Source organism: Symphalangus syndactylus, chromosome 11, assembly GCF_028878055.3.
Source record: "Symphalangus syndactylus isolate Jambi chromosome 11, NHGRI_mSymSyn1-v2.1_pri, whole genome shotgun sequence".
Classification (NCBI taxonomy): Eukaryota; Metazoa; Chordata; class Mammalia; order Primates; family Hylobatidae; genus Symphalangus; species Symphalangus syndactylus.
The window spans coordinates 129,848,691-129,873,680 of NC_072433.2; the positions used below are offsets into that span (position 1 = coordinate 129,848,691).

The window sequence follows — 24,990 nt, forward strand, 5'->3', positions numbered from 1 at the left end:
ACAAGATGATCCAAGGCACTTGCTTTTCCTGGTCCATTCTAATTAATTTTTGTTTTGTTTTTGTTTTTTTTGAGATGGAGTCTTGCTCTGTTACCCAGGCTGGAGTGCAGTGGTGTGATCTTGGCTCACTGCAAGCTTCGCCTCCTGGGTTCAAGTGATTCTCTTGCCTCAGCCTCCCCAAGTAGCTGGGACTACATGTGCTCGCTACCACACCCGGCTAATTTTTATATGTTGGTAGAGACGGGGATTCACCATGTTGGCCAGGCTAGTCTCGAACCCCTGACCTCAAGTGATCCACCCGCTTCTGCGTTTCAAAGTGCTGGGAATGCAGGTGTGAGCCACCACACCCGGCCCATTCTAATCTTTATTAGTTTGTGGATTAGTTCTTTATTATTATGAATTCATCCAAGTAATACAAAGATGCCCTTCCCCTGCCATATGGGATGAAAGTCCCCGTCATAACGCTCCACAAATGTTTGCTTAGCTGGTCTTCACAGCCTGTGCCATAAAACCAACGAAGCCTGGCTGTCACTGTAGAAACCGGGCACAGCCCCTTGATCAACTTCTATAATCTTGGTTTATATAACTTGTCCATGCCTGTTCCATTGTCCCTGGGTGAAAGGTCACCATTCACAACCATTCTATTCAAACTGCCTGTTTTGTAATTGGAATTTGTTGCCAACATTTAATGTACCATATTTCTTTGATTCTGAGATGTACATTCTTTTTCACATTCAACTCCGCTGAAGTCAGATCACTTCTAATAAGCGATGTAATTAGAAAGTATGGTGTTACTGATTAATTGGCAGTGTTTATTCTTTTCTGAGCTCTGCACAAAATAATGGTGCCCCTACACAATCAGCTGTCTTAGCTCTGATGAAATACAATCTCCCTGTGTGATCCTGGTTGAATGGATTCTCACCAGGTGTTCTGATTATCAGTCAACCCAGGTAGAGTGCTCACTGTGTGCTAGGCCAGCGCAGGCCTAAGCATTGTTATACCCACTTCTTCATGCAGCAAATATTTACTGTATATCTCTTTGCTCTGCTGGATTTTCTAATGCAGAGGATAAAAACAGCCACCTGGCCAGGCTCGGAGGCTCATGCCTGTAATCCCAGCACTTGGGAATGCTGAGGTGGGAGGATCACTTGAGCCCAGAAGTTCAAGACCAGTCTGGGTAACATAGTGAGAACTTGTCTCTACAAATAATTTTTTAAATTTGGAAGTAAATAGTGGTGCATGCCTGTGTCCCGGCTACCAGGGAGGCAGAGGATGGAGGATTGCTTGAGTCCAGGTGATCCAGGCTGCAGTGAGTCTTGATGGCGACACTGCACTCCATCCTGGGCAACAGAGCAAGAGCCTGTCTCAAAAAAACAAAAAACAGGTGAGGCACAGTGGCTCATGCCTGTAATCCCACCACTTTGGGAGGCCGAGGCAGGTGGATCACTTGAGGCCAGGAGTTCAAGACTAGCCTGGCCAACATGGTGAAACTCCATCTCTACTAAAAATTCAAAAATTAGCCAGACATGGTGGCACATGCCTGTAATTCCAGCTATGTGGGAGGCTAAGGCAGGAGAATTGCATGAAGCTGGGGGGTGGATGTTGCAGTGAGCTGAGATTGCACCACTGCACTCCAGCCTGGGCGACGGAGTGAGACTCCGTCTCAAACCCAGCCACCCTTGTGTGAGATACAGCCAGAAAATATGTTTTGTTTGAACTGTATTTTTTCATTGTAATGTGTTGCCATCATTTAAAAATAGGGAGTTTGCATGAAAAAGATACTGGATTTCCAGCTTCTCTTGGGAGCATGGGAGGCCCGGCCGCACTGTGCATTGCTGTCGTCCCTGGTGACTTGGTGGTGGCTCTTTGTTTAGAGGAGGAGGACCTGGGCTCTGGGATCGCCACGTGGTCTCGCTCACACTGGCTGATTTCACGTATTTCCTGGGCAGCTTGGCCCCGGGTCCTGGACCGGGTGTGTCTCGAGGGGCTTCTGCAGGGTCCCTGGCAGTGGCTGTGGGTGGGCTGCAGGTGTGATGAGAGACAGTGGCCCCCTTCTCCCAGGACATTTCTGGTATCTGAGATAACAGAAATTTCTCATCACTTCTAGTCCCCTAAATAGTCTCTTTCTAGAAATTGTGCAGACTGATTCCATGCGGTGACAGCACTTGGAGCTCCATTTAAGTCACATCCTCCCCACCCTTCAGCCTGGCCTCTGGTGGAGGCTTGGTGGGGAGGATCTGGCCAGCCTCCCTTACCTGCTCCAAATCTCTCCTCCCTTCCCCATTGCCAGCCAAGGCTGCTTTTCTTTCTTTCTTTCTTTTTCTTTTTTTTTTTTGAGATGGCGTTTCACTCTTGTTGCCCACACTGGAGTGCAATGGTGCGATCTCACTCACCACAACCTCTGCCTCCCAGGTTCAATCGATTTTCCTGCGTCAGCCTCCCGAGTAGCTGGGATTACAGGCATGTGCCACCACGCCCGGGTAATTTTGTATTTTTATTAGAGATAGGATTTCTCCATGTTGGTCAGGCTGGTCTCAAACGCCCGACCTCAGGTGATCCGGCCGCTTCGGCCTCCCAAAGTGCTGGGATTACAGGCATGAGCTGCCATGCCTGGCCTTTTTCTTTCTTAAAGATCTTTATTGAGATAAAATTCACATATATAATTCATCCATTTAAAGCATACAATTTAATGGTTTTTAGTGTATTCACAAATATATACAGCCATCACCACAGTCCATTGTAGAACGTTTTATTTTATTTTATTTGAGACAGGTTCTCAGCTGTTGACACACCCAGGGAAGGGGCATACGTGTGCTGCAGCCCAGTCTCATTTCCAAGAGAGCATCTCACCGGCTCAGCTTGGGTCACACGCTCTCCTCGAATCCAGCCAACCCTGGTTGTGGGAGAGTGGGGTCGCACCATACAGGGAGAGTTGGAGGGGTAAGAAAGAAGTGAGCAGACACCCCGAAACAGATCCACGCAGCAGGCAAGGGCGTCGCTGTGGCCCTTCAGCTCCCCTGACCTGGACTTCCTTGTCCGGCTTCCTCATAGGAAGTGTCTACACCACTACACTCATGAAAACGAAATTCAAGGGACTGTCGAGGACCCTTGGAACCAAAAACTCTTAATCCCACCTACTGTCTGATTTTGGGAATTCCTTTTATGGAATCCAAAGTCTTTTCTCTCTAATAAATGAGAATAATGTAAATACAAAATAGTTTTAAAGAGGCAAAACAGCTGACACACTAATTCACACTAAGTTGTGGATGACTGACAGGAGAGGTCCCTTCCCAAGGGCAGGGTCTGCAGGGGAGGGCTCAGGACAGCGGGTGCTGAAGAAGGAGGCAGGTGCACCTTAGGATTGGGAATGGAGAATAGAACCAGGACACTGGGGACACCTAAGACAAGCTTCACCAGCCAAAAGCATTGCCAGCCCCAGCTGAGAGTCATACACTCCTTAAATGTGTGTTAGAGGGGACTCATTTGACCTTTCGATCCAGCCTGGCTGTGGCGGCCATTCCAGAGGGTCTGCCCATCGTCGTCATGGTGACGCTGGTCCTGGGAGTGCTGCGGATGGCCAAGAAGCGGGTCATCGTGAAGAAGTTACCCATCGTGGAGACTTTAGGTGAGGGACTCTGGCTGGTGGAATTCTTACACGTGGAATTGAATGGGGGCTTGGCTGTCAGTGCAATCCAGCTTGGGGTTTCACAAGCCTGAGGGTGACGACTTCTCTTTTCTATAAACTGATGTTTGTTGTACCAGGTTGCTGCAGCGTTCTCTGTTCTGATAAGACGGGGACTCTGACTGCCAATGAAATGACAGTGACCCAGCTTGTAACGTCAGATGGGCTTCGTGCCGAGGTGAGTCCCAAAGGAATTTACAAGCCTCAGAGATGCACCCAGCCAGGCTGTCTCTTTTCCAGACAAAGCACACAATGTCTTCTAGAACACAATAAGGAAGAAATAAATTGGGGTCATATTACAATCTCATTGCTAACATGACTGATTTTGTTTTTAATCATCCCATACTTCCTTTTAATAGATATGACCAATTTAAGGTAGCCTCCTTTTTTAGTTACTTATTAATTATAAGCACATTACAAATTTTAAAACCCAGAAAAAGTCTTCCATACCTCCCATGATAAACTAATCATGATTAGTCCATTTGTGGTTTGTTTGTTTTTGAGAGACAGAGTCTCGCTGTGTCACCCAGGTTGGAATGCAGTGGCTGATCTCGGCTCACTGCAACCTTCACTTCTCGGGTTCAAGCGACTCTCCTGCCTCAGCTTCCCAAGTAGCTGGGACTACAGGCCTGCCCCACTATGCTGAGCTTATTTTTGTATTTTCTAGCGGAGATGGGGTTTCACTATATGTTGGCCAGGCTGGTCTCAGACTCCTGATCTCTGGTGATCCGCCCACCTTGGCCTCCCAGAGTGCTGGGATTACAGGCATGAGCCACCACGCGCAGCCTGTCTTGTTTTTTAAGACACGGTCTTGCTGTGTCACCCAGGTTGCAGTGCAGTGGTGCAATCATGGCTTACTGCAGCCTCTAACTTCTGGGCTCAAGGGATCCTCCCACCTCAGCCTCCCAAGTCCTCGTGTGTCTTTCAGTGTCTTCTGTGTGCTTGGTGCAATTGGAAGCTCCCTGAATGTGCAATTTTTTATCCTGATATTTTTTCTACAAAACTGGCCAAAGCAAGGGGTGAACAAATGATGGCCCATGGGCCAGTGCTTGTTTGAAAATAAAGTTTCCTTGGTGTACCACCACACCCATTTGTGTACATGTTGCCGGTGGCTGCTTTCATGCCTCAGTGTGCTGCGACGGCAGAGCTGAGTAGCCACGACAAAGGTGGTATCGGCTGCAAAGGCTAACACGTTTGCCCAGCGCTGTTCTTAGAATAGAAGCACTCTTCTGTGCTAGTTCTTAGTTTTCTTAACCATCACTTGTCCTGGCTGTAGAGTATCCCACTGAGTCAACTTGCTGCAATTTACTAATGCCTGGCACTGTGTCCATCCATGACGTATCCAATTAATCAATAATCTTTCAGAGAACATCTTCATACTGAAAGCCCTGTCCACGTTTAGGATTATGTCCTTGGAATGGATCCCCAGGACAGAGATTGTGGGCCAACTGGGGGAGCATGTTTTTGACTCTTGGCGACACCCTTTCTTCTGCCTCACCCTGCAGGTCAGTGGAGTTGGGTATGACGGTCAAGGGACTGTGTGTCTTCTACCATCCAAGGAAGTCATTAAGGAATTTTCCAATGTCTCAGTGGGCAAGTTAGTGGAGGTAGGTGTCAAAAGCACCAGGGGGGAAATAGGCATTTACATTGAGGCTTCTGGGGCTTTTCTCTGAAAAGGGAAACAGCCATTGAACCTACTGGTTCTTGAGAATGACTGGACCACCCAGGGGTGAGGCTGTCACAGCACTGAAAAAATGACACCAAAACTGATGGAGACATCAGAGGTAAGAGGACAGCTAGGCTGGGCAGAGTGGCTCATGCCTGTTATCCCAGCACTGTGGGAGGCCAAGGCAGGAGAATCACTTGAGGCCAGGATTTCGAGACCAGCCTGGGCAACATAGTGAGACCCTGTCTCTATTATTTTTTTAAAAAATTATTTAAAAAGAAGAGCTAGAAGCCTCTGTACTCATCACTGCCCAATGGGAAGGCTCTAAGGAGACTCTTGCCCAGAGACGTGCCTGATAAATGGTGAAAAGTGAGCCTGTGATGACGTTCCCCTGTGGCTGTGATGAGTCCTACAGTCTGAGCTGTCCTCACCCTTTCACAGGGGCTCACTCCTCCCCATGTAGTAGGCCCCCTTCTTCCTCTGTACAGTTCAGTGAGCGCCGCTTGCGAAGGACCTGCCTTCAGGGGCCCTTCACTATCACAGCGAACGCTGTCTTGGTTTTGCGGATTAAAAATCAAAAATATGGCCGGGGTGGTGGCTCATGCCTATAATCCCAGCACTTTGGGAGGCCAAGGCGGGTGGATCACCTGAGGTCAGGAGTTCAAGACCAGCCTGGCCCACATGGTGAAACCCCATCTCTACTAAAAAATATAAAAATTAGCCAGGCATGGTGGCACACACCTGTAGTCCCAGCTACTCAGGAGCCTGAGACAGGAGAATTGCCTTGAACCAGGAAGGCAGAGGTTGCAGTGAGCTGAGGTCATGCCACTGCACTCCAGCCTGGGTAACAGAGTGAGACTCCGTCTCAAATGAATGAATGAATGAAACAAAAATATGCAAAACTAGTAAGTAATAATAAAAAAGAAAAGAAATGGGCAGAGAAGTAATGCGAGTGTCCAGGCTCACCAGGCCGGGAAGGAAGAATGCCGGGAATCCCACTCTTTTTGCTTGTCTCTTTTTCATTTTTTAAATATTTATTTTTAAACTGAGATAGAAGTCATCTACCATGAATTCACCCCGTTGAAGTGCACAATTCAGTGGTTTCAATATGTTCACAAGTTGTGCAACCTTCACCACTGTCTAGAATACTTTGTCACCCCAAGTGGAAGTGCCATCATCCCCATTACCGGTCACTCCCCGTTACCCCACACTCATCACCACCCGTCCACCTGCCTCCCTGCTGGCTTCCCTCATGATAACTTTGTGGGAACCAACATTCAGCAAAGCCAAGAAATAGTCACGATGTTTCTTTTAAAAAGCCAGGACGCTGAGTTGTTTTAAAGAGCAAGTCTTGTCCCCGCAGCCCCAGCTGTAAAAATGGGACAAGCCCACAATGTGTAACTTTTTCATGAGCCCCGTACTAACTACAGATGTCTGGACAATCCCCTTTTAGGCGGGCTGTGTCGCCAACAACGCAGTCATCAGAAAGAACGCCGTGATGGGGCAGCCCACCGAGGGTGCCTTGATGGCCCTGGCGATGAAGGTAGGAGGTCCTGGGGTGTCTGTGCGGGGAATTCCTTCACTCGGGGCTGGATTCGTTGGTACAAAGCCAGCTCCTGTCTGAGCTAACAGGACTGGGCATGTTAGGTAATCACGGAAGAAAATGGCCCAAGCTGGCCTTGGGCCATCTGTTGTTGGTGGAGGAGGTGAGCTCTGAGATTCCACGGGACTTCAGCAAGTTCCCTCTACCAGCGATTCCAGAAGAATCCTAGGAGCTCCCCTGTGGTTGAGGCCCTGGTCGGGTGTTGGGGCGAAAGACAGTGGAACGAGACTCCCTGTGCGCCCAACACCACCCTCTGCTCACCGAGGCACCACTGGGAGGGGCTGGTTCCTGGGAATGCGTTCGATTGACTCCGGGGCTCAGTGTTAGACCCTGGGCTCTGTGGCTGTGCAGGGTTGCCCCAGGCCATTCTGTACCCAACACCAGGTACCAAGTGGCTGCTTGCAGTGTGGAGGGGATGGGCGGGGGCTGATGGGGGCCCGCTGCGTTCTGTGCTCAGAGGACAAGTTAGCAGAAGGAGAGGCAGAAAACATGGGCTGGGAATGCGGGTGACAGGAAAGCAAGGAGAAGAGAGGACAAAGGACATGGGAAAGGAGGGGCCGGCAGAGGTTAAGAGGAGGGAGCAAAGGAAGGAGGAAGTTGGCCCCGGTCAGCTCCAACGTCTGTTTCCATGGCCACTTGGCCTGGGTCCCTCCTCTTCAGCCAGAGCTGGGGCTTCCCTGGACCCTGCGGGAGCTCCTCTCCCCGGCCCGCTCCGTGCTTTCTGCTGTGTGACTTGTCTCTGACTCGGGTCTGATGAGACCCCTCTCCATCAAGGTCAAGGGAAAAGCCGGAATCAGGGTGCTTATCCCCCAGCACTGACCCCTTGCTGCCGCCCAGCCTGGCCCCTGCACTCACCCCCCCTTCCTGCTTCCTCCTGGACTTGGACCACTCCTGCCTGTCCTCACTGGCGAGCGCCAACTTTCTCTTCAAGTTCACTTGTTTCCACCCCAGCAGACACTTCTCATCCCGGGCTCACTTCACTGCCTTCTATTATCAGCTTACCTGTCCCTCCCTCCAGTGCAAGACTCCGACCTCCCACACCGCTGCCTTCCCGAAGCTGGTGCTGTGTCAGGGAGAGGTGGTCGCCCTCTGATAAGCCCCTGTGATGGTAGATCAGGTGCTTTTCCCCAGTGTGAGAGCTTTGGAAAGTCATTACAGGCTGAGTGCAGTGGCTCAAATCCCAGCACTTTAAGAGGCTAAGGTGGGAGGATAATTTGAGGCCAAGAGTTTAAGACCAGCCTGGGCAACATAGTGAAACCCCATCTCTACAAAAAATATAAAAATTAGCTGGGCATGATGGTGCGTGCCTGTGGTCCCAGCTGCTCAGGAGGCTGAGGCGGGAGGATCCCTTGAGCCCATGAATCTGAGGCTGCAGTGAGCTATGATCACATCACTGCACTCCAGTCTAGATGACAGAGTGAGATCCTGCCTCAAAAAAACAAAAAGGCTGGGCACAGTGGTTCACACCTGTAATCGCAACACTTTGAGAGGCTGCGGTGGGAGGATCACCTGAGGTCAGAAGTTCGAGACCATGCTGACTAACATGGTGAAACCCTGTCTCTACTAAAAATATAAAAATTAGCTGGGCACGGTGGCGTGCACCTGTAATCCCAGCTACTTGGGAGGCTGAGGCAGGAGAATCGCTTGAACCCGGGAGGCGGAGGTTACAGTGAGCTGAGATCATGCCATTGCACTCCAGCCTGGGTGACAGAACAAGAGTCTGTCTCAGAAAAACAAATAGAAATCATGACATAATATTATTTTTCTTCCATTCACAGAAGATAATTCTCTCTGCAATGTCTTTAATAGTGAATGGAGCTCATTTCCCGTTTTAAAATAGTGCTGAGTCTGCCCCATTCAACAACTCGCTGCCCAGAAGTCCTGACCGTCTGGCAGGAATGACACCCATGTGTCACCCTGCTCCCGCCACCAGCCACCCCTGCAGCCTAGAGAGGAGAGAGGTTCCAGAACCCAGAAGCTAGGAGATTTCCTTGATGTGTTATGATTTTCCTCTTTCCTGAGGCCTGGCTTAAGATTTTGGAATATAGAACAAACACTGGCTGGCATGTAGGAAGTGCTGCCTGTGTGACAGGCATGGGGCAAGCACTTCGTGCTTCTTACCTGTCTCACCTGCTCTAAATGGCACTGAGGCCAGGTCAGTGGTTCCCAACTTTTCTTCCATTATTGCTCCTGGATTAGGGCCTTGGGGTTACTGAAATAAAACACCACTGGCTGGTGATTTAGAGTCACCAAAACACACTGAAACACAGCGCTGTGGGCCAGAAGTTGAAATCAAGGTGTGAGCAGGGCCAGGCTCCGTCTCCCAGTTTCTGGGTGTTACCAGCAGCCCCGGGCATTCCTTGACTCGCAGAACGCATCCCTGCCTTGGCTTCTCACACCAAGCTCTGTCTCTGTCACCAGGTGCTCTCCGCCATGGCTCTGCACAGCGTTTTCCTCTTTTTTTTTTTTTTTTGTTTGAGACGGAGTCTTGCTCTGTTTCCCAGGCTGGAGTGCAGTGGCCTGATCTCCGCTCACTGCAACCTCCGCCTCCCAGGTTCAAGCGATTCTCCTGCCTCAGCCTCCCAAGTAGCTGGGACTACAGGCAGCCGCCACCACGCATGGCTAACTTTTTGTATATTTAGTAGAGACGGGGTTTCACCATGTTAGTCAGGATGGTCTTGATCTCCTCATCTCGTGATCCGCCCGCCTCGGCCTCCCAAAGTCCTGGGATTACAGGCATGAGCCACCGTGCCCAGCCTTCCTCCTCTTATATCTAGTCATGTTGGCTTAGGGCCAGCCCTAATAACCTCAAATTGACGATATCTGCAAAGGCCCTCTTCCAAATCAGGCCACATTCAGAGGTTGCGGGGTTAGGACTTGAACATATCTTTTGTAGGGTGCAATTCAACCCCACTAAGGAGATGTTTTAGGCATTCCTTCCCTAATCATCCCACTCCCTCCCCCTGAAATTTAATACTGTAGATACACTGTGTTGTACGCGTTATCTGCACTTTCTACGTAAAAGGAGTAGTTTTTTGTGCCCCTGCTGTACCTCATTTTCACCCCCTGTGGGACATCATAACTGGTTTGCACTTGGGGAAACTGAGATTCTGAGTTGTCACATCACTGATCCAAAAGCCATCAAAGAGCAACAAAGGGCTGGGCTGGCGAGGACCCCAGGCTGTGGACGGCAGGGCTGGCGAGGACCCCAGGCTCTGGACGGCAGGGCTGCCTCAATGACTCGGGGGGTTCCTTTTGAGAAATTGCTACACCTTCAAATCTGAAACATTCCGCCCGGCAGAAACACTGTGGGTTTGTTTCTAAGCAGATTTCAGATAGAAGCTTCTGCAAAGACCATCAGGTCTGCCGTTCAGCCAAGAGAAGAGAATTTTTTTTTTCTAGGTGGGACATTCCAAGGAAATGGCCTTTTTTCTGTGTGCTAAATGCTTGGATTTCTTATCTGCCAGAGGTGGTTTGAACAATGAATAATTTAAATACACTGAACTTTGTATAGAGATTGGCTTCAGAAGACTCACTAAAAATGTGTCATTTTATTATGCTAGATGGACTTAAGTGATATTAAAAATTCATATGTAAGAAAAAAAGAGATTCCATTCAGTTCAGAGCAGAAGTGGATGGCGGTGAAATGCAGTCTGAAGACTGAGGTGAGACCTTTCAATCTTCAACCTCTTCTCTCTTTCTGCCCGGGCCCCCACCCAGAAATAAAGCAAAATGCAGACTTCAAAGATAATTTGAAAGTTCCTGGCTGCTTCTGTGACGTTCCAAATACATGGAAAAACTTAATCACCATCATACCTTTGATTCTCTTGGGTCTGCTTCTGGCTTTTTGTTTAAAACAGAAGTTCTCAAAGCAGGGTCCCTGGAGTAGCAACGGTTGTTATCACACGAGAATTTATTAGAAATGCGGAATCTCAGGTTCCACACCAGATCTCCTGAGGCGGATTGTCCACGGGTGGGACCCAGTAACCTTCGTTTTCTGCAGATTCTGATGCAGGTGCGAATGTTGAGATTGACCAGCCTGTAATCCAATGACTGAGGGCCTGCTGCTAACACCAGTCGCCAACATGCCAGTCCTCTCTTTGCAGCCCTGTGCTACGTTTTTTATACTTCTAAGCTCATCTCCCCCTCATACTGGGGAGCAAATCCTTCAGCACGGAAGGCGTGTGTGCGTGGTGCATCAGCGTGTGCACACATGTTGTCCATGACTAGAGGAACACATACCAAGCTATGGCCACCCCGGGTGGACATTACAGCTGAGTTTTAAAATTGTCTTTTCAGATTTGTTGTGGCTTTTCAGATTTTCCTTAAAAGCTATTTTTTAAAGTTTTTTGTTGCCTTCTACCTTTTTCTCCACCCCTCCTCTTCCCTCCCACTCTTTCTAGAATCTATCATGTCTGCCCATGCAGGCTGCTCAGCTCCCACTCAGGGCTGTGGGCGGCTTGGCCAGCTCATGCCAGGCCCTTGCTGTGCATGGATGGACACATGTACATTTCAGGGGCTTAAAAGGGATTATAGATTTTCAAAAAACTTTTAGACCTTTAATTTTTTTTCCCTGCAAGGCAGTGGTAATATATTCTCATTGAAAAAGTATAGAAATATGACATAAAAATGAAAGCTTCTTTCATTCCACCCTTCTTTCCTCCCTCCCCACCAGCCACCCAGAGGTAATTCTGTTTTAAGTCTGGGATGGAGCATTGCAGATTCTAAATATGCAAATGACAACATCTGGATGGTATTTTCAAAACAAGGTCACTGTTTATATTGTGTGTAATTTGCTTTTTCCCCCTAAGATTTTCTTTTAATATTATATCTTAGATGCCTGTGTTGGTCAATATAAGCTTGTTATATTAACATATTAATTATATAATATATTATGTAATATATTTTACTTAATATATAATATGTAATATTAATTATATAAGTTAATATATGTAATATATAATATACATACAAATAATATGTAATATAATACATATAAATAATATACACATAATAAAATACATATGTATTATAATTAATGTGTTAATAACCTATGTAATTAATATTAATAACATTAATATAATTACATATTAATAACATATATAATTAATATATTATAACAGTGTTACATTCACACTGTGCAACCACGTGAGCCAGGTGGGTCCGGTATTGAGGCTAGGGATACAGTGTGACTCTCACCCAGGGCCTCCCCACATGGAGCTTATAGTCTACATATTTGTCATGACAGAGCTTAACAAAAACACAGGAAAAGTGATCAGCTGCTCATGGGGGTTCACTATTACAAGCCAAGTGCTGGGGGTGGGTACAAAATAGACTTGGTGCTGCCCTAGGGAGGCAACAGTCTAATGGAAATATTCCCAGTTAATCACACCCCCAAAGGCATAGTCCCAGCTGGGATGATACTTCCCGTGCATGAAACATACAAGACGCTCTGAGTGACAGTAACAAGGGAACTGAAAAAAGAACAAGGGTGGTACAGGTTGAGGATTGGCCTTGTTCTTTCTCTGGACTGCAGAACATTCCATGGATGGATTCCAGAACTTAGCGAACCTGTCCAGCACCCATGAACAACACCAGCCCAGTATAAATAACTCCGCTGCAAACATCCCCGTGTGTGTCTTTGTAACCTCATGCAGAGTGGGGTGATGGTCACTATGAACCAAGGCTTCCAGTGATAGTGGATTTCTTCCCTTTGTCTTCTCTAAGGATCAGGAAGACATTTACTTCATGAAAGGGGCCTTGGAAGAGGTGATCCACTACTGCACCATGTACAACAACGGAGGCATCCCCCTGCCGCTGACGCCCCAGCAGAGGTCATTCTGCCTGCAGGAAGAGAAGAGGATGGGCTCGCTCGGTCTGCGTGGTCAGTGCCTGTGGCCAGGCCCAGAGCTTTAAGCTTGCATGTAACGTTGACTTTTAAGTGCATTCAAGCAGGGTCCCCAGTCAAGGAGGTCACCTGTCCCAAGGAGTCAGGCAGCATGCTGACGGCAATAACGCGTGCTTGCAAGCTGATGGTCACGTGAAAGGCAGAGAGGTCCGCACCTCATCCCAGTTCCTCAGTGACCCCCCGTTAATCCAGAGAAGAGGGGACCCTCCCTTGCTGAGTTTCCTAAGGCAGATGAATGGGCCGCACCCCAAACATTGATTTTCCCAACAGGTCTTTTTGCTCATTGCCTCTTGTTGGGAAAACCCGAAGCTCTTCTCAGTCAAGGAACGTATTTTCTCCCTTAGCCATTTTCAGTTTTCTGCAGCAGAGCCAGTGCCTTCCCTGATGGGCTGAACATTAAATGTCACATTTCCCTTGGTGTCATTTGTCACCCTGGCCAGTTACAGAGGTAGCGTTTAGAAGCACCCCTGAGCACTGGTCTTCCCTCGGGGGACAGAGAGAGGCATTGGGCTGGCCTTACTGGCTTAGGAGCCTTGGTTTTCCCCTTCGGGGAACAGAGTTTGTAGGTTGCTGGCAAGCTTGCTCAGAGGTGTATGGGGTGAGACCCTTGCGGCTTTCTGGGGCACGGTGAAGCCAGCGCCGAGCACATGTCCCCTCTTCCCGAGTGAGGGGAGCATTCCCCAAAGCATTGTCACTTTGCCCCCCATATGGTTTGTGTAGCGCTGGGTCTACAATAGGCTTACAGGTAAATACTGTGCCTCAGTTTCCCCATATGCATAAGGAAGGCACGACAGCAGTGACTTCATTGATTGCTGTGAGGATTGGAAGAGACGGTGAATCCCATCTTAGCTTGCCCTGGGCCTTGACTCTCTCGGTGGCAGAGAAGCCAGGCCCAGCTTCTGCGAGCCGGGTGATCTGAGAGGGGGTGGTGTAAGAGGGTCCTTGTCACCTCACTGACACCAAAGACGGGGCTGTGGCATCCCTCCTGCACAGTGGAGGGATTGGGAGACGATGTGGCGCGTGGGTGGCAGCTGCTTTCATCATGGTTGATACGACCAAGCCATCCAGTAGCTCCCTGTTCTGGTCACATCGTGCCTCTGCTGACGATGAAACAGCTCCCTTAAGAGTGGACACGTTAGTAAGTAAACATCCCACGTGGCACTGGCCTCTAAATCTGCTCCTGGCACTTGGGCCCCACCTGTGTGCTGGGCACCAGGTTAAGTGCCTGTGTGAGGCCACGCCCTCCATCCCCACCTGGCAGAGGAGCCGGCCAAGGTGACACAGCCCCGCCTAGTGCAGCCAGCGCCTTCGCCCAGATGTCTGCTGTGGAGCGTGATGACGCATTCCAGGGACTTGCTCCAGGCCTTGCAGGAGAGCGTAAGGACAACAGGTCGGTGGCGGAGGAGCAGTGAGACCTTTTCCTGTCTCCCCCAGTCCACACGCAGTCCTTTTTTGTTTACAAATGGACTTGTCTCCCACCTGTGGCTGGGAAAGCTACAACCTGGGAACTGGCCTTAGAGAAGGCCTGTGTGTTTTTCCAGCCTGTGTCTGGTCTGAGAACAGAAGGGATGTTATTCCTCAGCAGGTGACCGTGAACTGAGGCCTGCTGCCCGGCAGGCCCGGGGCAGTGCCCGAGTGAGTTAGAGAAGCCCCCAACCTGCTAGATCCTCTGGAGTGATTGCTGTGAGGATTGGAAGAGTCAGTGAATGCCATTTTGGGGTTTGAGACCCCCGACCCCACACACATCCAGGGGAAGATGACAAACCCCAGGGAGCGGGAAGGAGAGTCAGGTTGAGGGGAGCACGGTGGCAGGAGTATCCTCTGCGGATAGAGCGCTGCTAGATGGCCACTAGAAGCAGGGGATGCTCCTGGGTTGGCAAAGCCCAGGTTCAGGGAGGGGAGGGAACCATTGGAAAAGGGGAGGAAGGGCACCAGTGTCATTGGTGCAGCGTCATGACTGTGCAGGAGGGATGCCAGCCCTGTCTTTGGTGTCAGTGAGGTGAAAAGTACACCACCCCCTCTCAGATCCCCCAGGTGGCAGGAGCTGGGCCTGGCTTCTGTGCCACCAAAAGAGAGTCAAGGCCCAGAGCAAGCTCACAGCAAGAGTCCCCTCAGCTGGGTTGCTCCCCCGTCAATTTTTCTTCACCACCGAACCGCCCCACTAAGTCTGCTGGAGATGACAAGATGAGTTAGTACAGAGCAAATGAAGGCAAGAACTGTCAGAAATGCCCCATCCTGCTCCACCTCACATGTCCCATTCTGGGCCAGCTCACAGGTTTCCGTGGCCAGTTTTGTTGGGAAGTGGGGTGGGTCTTATACCATGAGTGGTGTATTAGTCTATTTTCATGCTACTGATAAAGACAGACTTGAGACTAGGTAATTTATAAAGAAAAAGAGGTTGAATGGACTCATAGCTCCACGTGGCGGGGGAGGCCTCATGATCATGGTAGAAGGTAAAAGGCACGTCTTACATGGCAGCTGCCAAGAGAGAATGAGGGCCAAGCCAAAGGGGAAACCCCTCATAACACCATCAGCTCTCATGAGACTGACTCACTACCACAGAGCATTATGGGGAAAACCACCCCCATGATTCAATTCTCTCCCACTGGGTCCCTCCCACAACACGTGGGAATTATGGGAGCTGCAATTCAAGATGAGATTTGGGTGGGGACACAGCTGAAGCATGTCACGCAGACGGCAGTGGTATTTTTTGCTGCACAGCTGTTTCTGGCTTCTCTGTTGTGCATCTGTGGAGGCCTGAGAGCCGCTAGAGGCATCTCTGCCCTCCCTTTCAGTCTAGGGACTTGTTGCCTGAGCCCTCTGCAGACTGGGGCATCTGGGCCATGGTGGGGGCTCGCTGGGGACTAACAAAGGGCTGGGCACATTGCCTCACACCTGCAATCCCAGTACTTTGGGAGGCTGAGGTGGGCAGATCACCTGAGGTCAGGAGTTTGAGACCAGCCTGGTCAACATGGTGAAATCCTGTCTCTACTAAAAATACAAAACTTAGCTGGGCCTGGTGGTGCATGCCTTATAATCCCAGCTACTCAGGAGGCTGAAGCAGGAGAATTGTTTGAATGTGGGAGGCGGAAGCTACAGTGAGCCAAGATTACACCACTGCACTCCAGCCTGGGCAACAAGAACAAAACTCTCAGAAGAAAAAAAAAGAAAAGAAACAAAAAAAAACGATGGCCCCTAAGCCCCCCGGTGACCCCTCCTTACTTCCCTTCTCTCCTCAGTGCTGGCCCTGGCTTCTGGGCCTGAGCTGGGGCGGCTGACGTTTCTGGGTCTTGTGGGCATCATCGACCCCCCGAGGGTTGGCGTGAAGGAAGCAGTCCAGGTTCTCTCTCAGTCTGGAGTGTCCGTGAAGATGATAACGGGAGATGCCCTGGAGACGGCCGTGGCCATAGGTAACCAGGACAGGGTCGGGGGTGAGGACGAAAACACCCATCCATCCTTTACAATGGAGGGCTGCTACCAAAGGGAAGCCTCAGCAAACTCGGTCAGGAGTGCTGAACCCTAGCCCTGTGGGCTTAGAAAAGACGCTGAGTATTCATGGGCCAGCATTCCAATTTGTGAGGTGTTCCTGTTTCTGAAATGTTGGCAGGTTCTGCAAAAGGGAAAAAGTCTTCATGGATACTGAGGACCTACTGTGTGTCAGGGGCTTTTCATCAGCTGTCCTCACAGGCAGCATCAAGGCCATGTACAGTTTCAGTCTGCCTTCTGCCTCTAGCTGTGTACCCTTGGCAAACCATTGAACCACTCTGACCCTCAGTCTCTTCATCAGTAGAGGGCTAGCAGCCCTTCTCCTCTAGTTAATTTTTTTTTTTTTTTTTTTTTGAGATGGAGTCTTGTTCTATTGCCTGGGCTGGAGTGCAGTGGTGCAATCTTGGCTCACTGCAACCTCCACCTCCTGGGTTCAAGCAATTCTCCTGCCTCAGCCTCCTGAGCAGCTGGGACTGCAGGCACCCACCACCACGCCCAGCTAATTTTTTGTATTTTAGTAGAGACGGAGTTTCACTGTGTTGCCCAGGCTGGTCCTGAACTCCTGAACTCGGGGAATCTGCCCGCCTCGGCCTCCCAAAGCGCTGGGATTACAGGCATGAGCCACTGCCCCTAGCCCCTCTAGTTACTATTATATGGGTGGTCACAGCGTAGCGCTGGGAAAAGGTTCACGGGCTTTGGAATCAGCGCCGTGTCAGGTTCCAGTGTTACTCCTTACCAGCTGTGCGTCCTCGGCAAAGTCCCTTCTGTTTCCCCATCTTTAAAGTGGGGATAATGAGGCGTTTGGTGTAAGCTAATCCTGTGGATAGAACCAAGGCCATGCAGCATGGTAGGTCCTCAGTAAACAGTCTCCAGCACGGTTTTATTCTTGGTATTCCCCATGGCCGAGGTAGGGCCGGGAGCGAGGGGATAGGGATGGGGGCCTCAGAGCAGGCCCTCAGAACAGGTTCTTCCGTAGGAAGAAACATCGGCCTGTGCAATGGGAAGCTGCAAGCCATGTCCGGGGAGGAGGTGGACAGCGTGGAGAAGGGCGAGCTGGCCGACCGCGTTGGAAAGGTGGGTCCCTGGAGGCTCGGCTGGCGGCGGGGCTGGGTCACAGCTCTGAAATCTGATTCTTCGTCTTCCCCGTCTCCCTGTCCAGGTGTCCGTGTTCTTCAGGACCAGCCCAAAGCACAAGCTGAAAATCATCAAGGTTCGCTGGGCGAGGCGGGCACAGGCTGCGCTGCTGGGGCCGGGCCGGAGACACTGTGGCTTGAGGAGCTCATGCATCTGTCGGGTGACAGTGCAGGGCCCAACCGTGGCTTCCTTCTCTAGGTCCAGGGCAGCTGCCCCATGAGTTACCTTTTCATAGCCAGGGGGAGGGGAGGAGGATGAGCAGGGGCACGTGGGCAGCTCTCTTGGAGTGGACGAAGCTCTGAAGTTGCCAGCATCCCTTGCGCTCACAGCCCCTTGGCCAGAAGGCAGTCACGGGCCCAGGTTTAGCTGCAGGGGATGCTGGAAAGTGTCATCTCTAGCTGGGCGGACATGAGCCCCACTACACCTGGGGATCATTTTAAGGAAGAGGGGAGAAGTGGGGGAGCTTTGCTACATTGAAAAGTAGGAGCTGTAATTAGATAACGTAAAGGGAAAAACTACAACAGAAGCTATCTTTTGTTTTTTTTTGTTTTTTTTTGAGGGGGGGTGGGGTTGCAGGTACGGAGTCTCGCTCTGTCTGTCACCTAGGCTGGAGTGCAGTGGCACAATCTTGGCTTACTTCAACCTCTGCCTCCCAGGGTCAAGCGATTCTCCTGCCTTAGTGTCCCCAAGTAGCTGGGATTACGGTGTGCACCAGCACACCCGGCTGATGTTTGTATTTTTAGTAGAGACAGGGTTTCACCATGTTAGCCAGGCTGGTCTCAAACTCCTGACCTCAGGTGTTCTGCCTATCTTGGCCTCCCAAAGTGCTGGGTGGTTTTTGGTTTTATTCCTGTTATTCACCTCTGTGCCTCTGTTTCCTCATCTGTAAAATGGGAGAAATATTAATGCCGTCAGCTAATTCACAGGGCTGGTAGAGGATTCAACAAAGCCAGGCCCATGAATCTCTTGGCACACAGCAGGAGCCCAATAAAGAGCTGATGTGATGTTTCTGACTCTGAATACCAAAAAAAGGTAGAAAATGTGCTTGGTTTTCTCGCCTGTGCTCTGAAAGTTTGCTCTTGAGCTCTTTTAGTAGGCAGGCTTGCTTCTTTCATATTATTTTTAGCTCTACAGAGTAAATCCCTATGTGAGTTACTCCTCAAAGAAGGTAGTAATACTTACCAGGTACCTGATGGTTTCCAGGGCTGCATTGTTGATTACTGTTTATTACTGGCAATGGGTAACCTTTATGAGCCTTTACTGACCGTGCTGGGCACCGTCACATCCGTCATCTCAGTTTGGGCCTCACAACAGCGCTGGGAAGAAGAAACTGTTGGCCCCACTTTGCAGATCAGGAAACTGAGGTCAAGAGGGTCAAGGGCTCGCCTAATTCCCATAGCTAATGTGGGTGAAGCTGGGATTCGAACTCCGGGTGCCCTCCAGACAGAGGTGGCTGGCCACAGGTGTGCGTGGCCGGGCATTGGGAGGTGGTCTTCAGGCTGCAGGCCTTCATTGCCTGCTCTTTCCAAAGGCTCTGCAGGAGTCAGGGGCGATCGTGGCCATGACTGGGGATGGGGTGAACGACGCAGTGGCCCTGAAGTCTGCAGACATCGGGATCGCCATGGGGCAGACAGGGACGGACGTCAGCAAAGAGGCCGCCAACATGATCCTGGTGGACGATGACTTCTCAGCCATCATGTAAGCTGCCCTTCTGGTAGTTTTTCAACTGCAAAAATGCCTGGGGTCACCAGCTTCTCCCTGGAACCTGATACTGTGGAGATAGAGGGGGTCTCGTGGAGTCCCCAGGGAGAGCTGAATCTCGGGGCTCGTCAGTGTGGCAGGTGCCCCCAACCCCAAATACCAAGAGCCTCTCATAGCAGGGTCATGGGGTCCATGACCCCTGGGCTAGTCTCATGCTGCCTCCAGGGGAATGTTACGGACCTGAAGCAGAGATGGGATTTGCTGCCTGTGGGTGCATTTCATGTGTTACTGGGAACGCCCGCCTGGCTCAGGCTGGTGGGCAGCAGCTGAATCTGTAAGGAAAACCTGCGGCCAAATACGTGCTCGCACTTGAGTGTGGGGTGAGAAAGGATTAAAATGAACATCTTCAGTTTGAGGCCCGTGTGTTGATACATCTCAGGCACTGAGAGCTGGGCAGAAACAAACACCCCCATCACTAACCACTGAGATGCTCTCTAGGTTCTGGGGGTGGCACAAAACTATTTGTTGTTTCACTTTTCTGTATTTTTTTCTTAATACATTTACCTTCCTTCTGGGTCTAATTTTAATTAGTTATAACTAACTAAGACTCTCCTCATAAGCAAATCACAGTAGTTAGTTGGGGGTGAGGGAAAACTTTAAGCCTGACAGAAAAAAATCCAAATGAACAAATATTGAGGCTATGTGTGATTGTGCACTTTACAAAGGTGCCTGCACAATTCATTCGCCAGAGGAAGCCTTAACACACTTCCAAAAAAAAAAAAAAAAATGGTCATAGTATCAGCTCTATAGTTCTTTTGCAAAATATTTTAGTAAAATCTGGTGGCAGGGGTGGGTGCAGCACATAGATGGTTTTTCTACATTAGTGACCCCAGGTTAAGGTTTAAAAGGGCATCCGCGAAGAGCCTTCTAAAGACAGAAGTAGGCAATGTCCTTCAGCCTGCCCATCCCTCCCTCCTTACCGTCCTCCGGACCTCATTTTTTAGGTGTCACTGGTTTTGCTGTGTCTCTCTTCTCTTTGGTAAATGGCTGAGACGCAGGGAGCACTTCGGGAGTGTAGGCAGGGATGGGGTCCCTGAGCTCAGGAGGAGAGTAATTTATGGTGTAACTAACTGGAGGCATCGAGTGTACCCTGGGCACAGAAGGCTGAACATGGCTCGAGGATCAGTTCCCAGTGGCCGAGGGGCACCTGTTAGAACACCAGCGTCTCCTACAAATGTGTCCCCAAGAATGCCAGCAAAGGGAACCAGCAGGGGCCCAAGTACAACGTCCATCTGGGCAAGTCACCACTGCCCCCTGCAGCAGCCGATGCACTGGTCCAGCCCTTCCGCAGGTCGTCTCCGGGAGTAAACAGCTCTCTCCTCTTGCAGGAGTGCAGTGGAGGAAGGCAAGGGGATTTTTTACAACATCAAAAACTTTGTGCGATTCCAACTCAGCACGTAAGTAGAGGCCAGCATTCCAAGTGTCATTAAGCGCCACGCCTGGCGGACGGCCCCTGATTGGCTGCGTGTGCCCTGCAGGAGCATCTCCGCCCTGAGTCTCATCACTCTGTCCACCGTGTTCAACCTGCCGAGTCCCCTCAACGCCATGCAGATCCTGTGGATCAACATCATCATGGATGGGCCACCAGCACAGAGGTGAGGCCGGGCTGGCTGGGAGCCGTGTCTCCTTACCCCTCTGCGGGGCTTCCTCCAGGGGGCTGCTGACTGTGCCCCAAGGCTATAGGGATGAACAAATACAGCCACTTTCCATCAGGAGTTCCCAGAAAACTGAAGTGTGTTGCACTGGAGTGAGACTGGGAGTAGAAGGCAGAGGAGAAAGTACCTGGGTGGGCAGCGCTGGGCGAGGATGGAACTTTCTGCTCCCTCTGCCTGGATGCTCTTTCTGGGCAACTTGGGTGGCTCGTTCTCATTCTTCATTCCAGTGACTGCCTTCAGGAGGTCTTCCCTGATTGCACTCCCACTCAATCCCCTCATCCTGCTGTATTTTTCCCTAGAGAGGAAGATATACACAGACACACACATACACTTTTCCTTATGGATCTGATTGTGATCTGTCTCCCCTTTAGAACATCAGCTTCATGGAGGCGGAGTTTGTGTTTTATCCTGATGTCTAGAGATAAAGGGCTTGCCACTCAGTAGGTGCTCAGGAGTCCACCTGCTCTGCGACTTAATATCCCCTTCAACAAGCTGGCCAAGTGGTGTGGGGGAAGGAATGCGCTTTGGAGTTAGGGGACCCAGCTGGCCACGCGTGCGTAACAGTATGAGCACGGGCCAATGCTTCCGCTGGAGCTCAGTGCTGCTGTTATCACCAGTGACAGCTGCCAAGGGAAAGAGAGTCCTCATTTGTGTTCCCAAAGCCAAGTGTGGGGGTTACCTCTCCTGCCAGCTCTCCCTGGGAGCAGAAGTGGGACCACGAACCTGGCCTCAGCTGTGTCTGAGCAGTGGGGCCTCACCCGGCAGCTCCCACCACACCCCCCGCTGCTGGTCTCGCCTCAACCCTGCTGTGTGGAGTTGGCTGGAGGCAGGTCACCCTCAGCCGATGAGGGGCCCTGCGGAGGGTGGAGCCTGGAGCCTGTTTCTCCAGGCCCAACATAGGGGGGCCCCTCGGGGTGATGGAGATCACCTGGGTGTATGGAACTGTGTGTGGTTGGCCTTACTGGGTGGTCTTCCTTCACTGTCTGCTGGACAGATGGACGGGCACAGCTGCCCATGGACCCAAGCTGTGGGGCTTCTGGAAGGTGCCGAGGAGGGCAGGTGCGATGCCTGGGGGCGTTCAGCAAATGCCTGGCCCTGCTCCTTGTGCCAACTTGGCCTGGGAGGCTCAGGTACAGCTGTTTCCTGGTTCATTTCAAAGTGTCTGTGTCTTGTTCGGAGCAGCCTGGGGGTGGAGCCCGTTGACAAAGACGCCCTCAGGCAGCCACCACGGAGTGTGAAGGACACCATCCTCAGCAGAGCCCTCATCCTGAAGATCCTCATGTCCGCGGCCGTCATCATCAGCGGGACCCTCTTTATCTTCTGGAAGGAGGTGGGTGAGGGCCACCCCGGCTTGTTCTGTAGAGTTCTCCAAGCCCTGGTGCAGTGCAGATGCTGGGGACTACAGTCCCTGCCCTCCTGCCATAGCTCACATCTGGGAGAGGCAAACATGTACACACACCGGACAATGTGGTGCCATCAGAAGGCCAGGGAGCATGAGGCAAAGGGACTGGGTGACCCCTGAAAGGGAGGTCGCCAGGTGTGTGCCTGGGAACTGCAGAGGCCAGCGGGGTGGGGATGACTTTGCCGAGACGGGAGTTGAAATGTACATGAGGCCCCGTACATCAGGTTTCTTTCTACATGGGACAGGCTGGCCCCTGTTCCCTTGTCACCAGGAGACAATTTGAAATCTGCTAAAGATCCTCCTGTGTTACGCTCTAGAGGTGACTGTTTGCTTTGGATCTAGGCCTGGGTCACCTTTTCATGGCCTGCAGGTTCAGGGAGCTCTGGGCCAGGACGGGCAATGACCTAGGTGGGAAATGAGGCAGGTGACCCGTGTGACCGCACTGCAGATCGCCCATGTGCAGGAAGCACGAGGGGACCCTGGCCGGGTACCCTGCCTCCATTTTTCTTCCAGCTCTCCCTCTCCCCCAAGCAGAACAGCTCTGTGTTTCCCCTGTCGTCTTACTGGCTTGGGAAGGCCATCAAGGCCCTGCGCTTGTCCAGCTGGGGGTAAAAGAGATGGGCCAACCCGGCGGTCCCCAGAGTGGGGTCCCAGCAGTGGCGTCAGCACCCCACGAGCCTAAGAATTGAGCTGCCCACGCCCTGCCTCCACTTTAACACACATTCTCCAGGAGACTCAGCTGTGAGCTCATGGCTCAGCGCTGTGGTCTGACCACCAAGTGCAGGACGGGAGCCATGGCCTGCTGCCCCCGCCAGGCAGAGGAGCCTCTCCTCACGTGGCGGGAGGTTGAGTGAGAACTGCCAGCTGGGCACAGTGGCTCACGCCTATAATCCCAGCACTCTGGGAGGCTGAGGCGGGCGGATCACCTGAGGTCAGGAGTTCGAGACCAGCCTCACCAGCATGGCAAAGCCCTGTCTCTACTGAAAACACAAACAGTAGCCACCCAGGCATGGTGGCTCACACCTGTAATCCCAGCACTTTAGGAGGCCAAGGTGGGTGGATCACCTGAGGTGAGGAGTTCAAGACCAGCCTAGCCAACATGGTGAAACTCCATCACTAGTGAAAATACAAAAATTAGCCAGGCGTGATGGGCGCATGTAGTCCCAGCTACTCAGAAGACTGAGAGGGGAGAATTACTTGAACCTGGGAGGCAGGAAGTTGCAGTGAGCTGAGATGGCATGACTGCACTCCAGCCTGGGTGACAGAAGGAGATTCTGTCAGAAAAAAGAACTGCCCAGGAGCTTCTGCCTGTGGGCTGGTGTCACCTCAGCTCCAGCCATACCCTGCGACCCTGCAGGGCTCAGAGCTGGGGAAGACTCCAGGGCTTCTCTCACGGAACTGTACTCAGTCACCTCACAGGCCCCCATCGGCTAGGGGGTCAGCCATCCTTCAGCCTTCCTTGTAGGAAATGATGTTCACTCTGGCTTTAACTGGAGTGGCATCACCTCCCTGGGAGACAGTTCCTTCCTGGAGGAGGTGGTGTTTCTTCCACCTGTCGGTGCCCTGCCCCCCATCCTCATGGTGGCAGCAAACCAGCGTGTGCTGGGGAGACCCTGGGGTAGAAGCCACTGACCTCACACCTGGAGGAAGCTGTGTGACCGATTCCTATTAATGAGGTTACAAGGGGCCCCCAGCCGTGCCCCAGGAGCAGTGAGGCAGGCTGGCGCATGTCTTCCCGCCTAACCTCTCAACTCTGCGCTCACCTTCCAGATGCCTGAAGACAGAGCAAGCACTCCCCGCACCACGACGATGACGTTCACTTGTTTTGTGTTTTTTGATCTCTTCAATGCCTTGACCTGCCGCTCTCAGGTGAGACCCGGGCTGACCCTCCTCGCTGCAGAGCTGCAGCGTGTTCTCAACAGCAACGCCCCGGCCCTGCCCACAGCATTGAGAGGCTCTGGCTCAGCGTGGGCAGCCAGAGCTCCCCTGCCTGTACCTGGGGTGTAGACAGCACACAATCCCCCATGTGACCTTCTCCCTGCAGACCAAGTTGATATTTGAGATCGGCTTTCTCCGGAACCACATGTTCCTCTACTCTGTCCTCGGGTCCATCCTAGGGCAGCTGGCGGTCATTTACATCCCCCCGCTGCAGAGGGTCTTCCAGACGGAGAACCTGGGAGCGCTTGGTGAGTGGCGGGGACGGGAACGACAGGTGACCTCAGACCAGGGCTGTAGGGGGCGGCAGCTGCCGGGTAGGGAACTGCAGCCCAGGAGGGGTCAGTGCGGGAAAGCGGAGCTCACCAGGGGCTGGCTGTCTCTTCAGTGCCCTTCTGTCCTCCCAGGAAGGGACTCTAATGTGGGTGATGTGAGGGAGGCACAGAGGACACACACAAATCCCCAGGAAGAGGCCTCTCACTCAAGAGTAGGGTCTGGGGCCCAAGGGGCATCGGCATCCCAGGTGTCGGGCTGGAGGCTCAGAGCATGTGCAGGGAGGAAGGAGGGAGCTGTGCAAGGCCTGGACTCAGCCTGGGATGTGCCCCAGCTGGGGAGCCTGGACTTGACCCTGGGGCCAGTAGTGTCACTTAGAGATCTGGTCACCTGAAGACAGGGAGCTGGGCTGTCTTCTAGTTTTGGCTGAAAGGGACATGATGCAGTCACCATGGCTTTCCAAGGGCACACGCCCTGGTGTGGAG

General features: G+C 51.6%; 1 protein-coding gene and 1 long non-coding RNA gene across 4 annotated transcripts in view; one reads left to right on the forward strand and one right to left on the reverse strand.

Annotated features, from left to right (window-relative positions):
- ATP2C2 (ATPase secretory pathway Ca2+ transporting 2) overlaps positions 1-24,990 on the forward strand; it is an 89,659-nt gene that overhangs the window by 63,063 nt on the left and 1,606 nt on the right. For 2 of the 3 annotated variants that reach the window (XM_055299738.2, XM_055299739.2), the window contains 15 exons: positions 3,501-3,625; positions 3,763-3,860; positions 5,188-5,289; positions 6,802-6,891; positions 10,515-10,616; positions 12,679-12,835; positions 16,099-16,269; positions 17,322-17,419; positions 17,505-17,555; positions 19,011-19,177; positions 20,569-20,637; positions 20,719-20,835; positions 22,078-22,225; positions 24,068-24,166; positions 24,342-24,483. In XM_055299738.2, coding sequence (XP_055155713.1) covers positions 3,501-3,625; positions 3,763-3,860; positions 5,188-5,289; positions 6,802-6,891; positions 10,515-10,616; positions 12,679-12,835; positions 16,099-16,269; positions 17,322-17,419; positions 17,505-17,555; positions 19,011-19,177; positions 20,569-20,637; positions 20,719-20,835; positions 22,078-22,225; positions 24,068-24,166; positions 24,342-24,483 — 1,736 coding nt within the window. Of the gene's footprint in view, positions 1-3,500; positions 3,626-3,762; positions 3,861-5,187; positions 5,290-6,801; positions 6,892-10,514; positions 10,617-12,678; positions 12,836-16,098; positions 16,270-17,321; positions 17,420-17,504; positions 17,556-19,010; positions 19,178-20,568; positions 20,638-20,718; positions 20,836-20,953; positions 21,041-22,077; positions 22,226-24,067; positions 24,167-24,341; positions 24,484-24,990 lie in introns of all 3 variants that reach the window. The other variant, XM_055299737.2, reaches the window with a different exon arrangement.
- Positions 19,979-21,134, reverse strand: LOC134731763 (uncharacterized). The gene is made up of 2 exons (XR_010114354.1): positions 21,023-21,134; positions 19,979-20,917 (listed from the first exon to the last, which is right to left on the reverse strand). It is a non-coding gene; the product is annotated as an uncharacterized lncRNA (long non-coding RNA).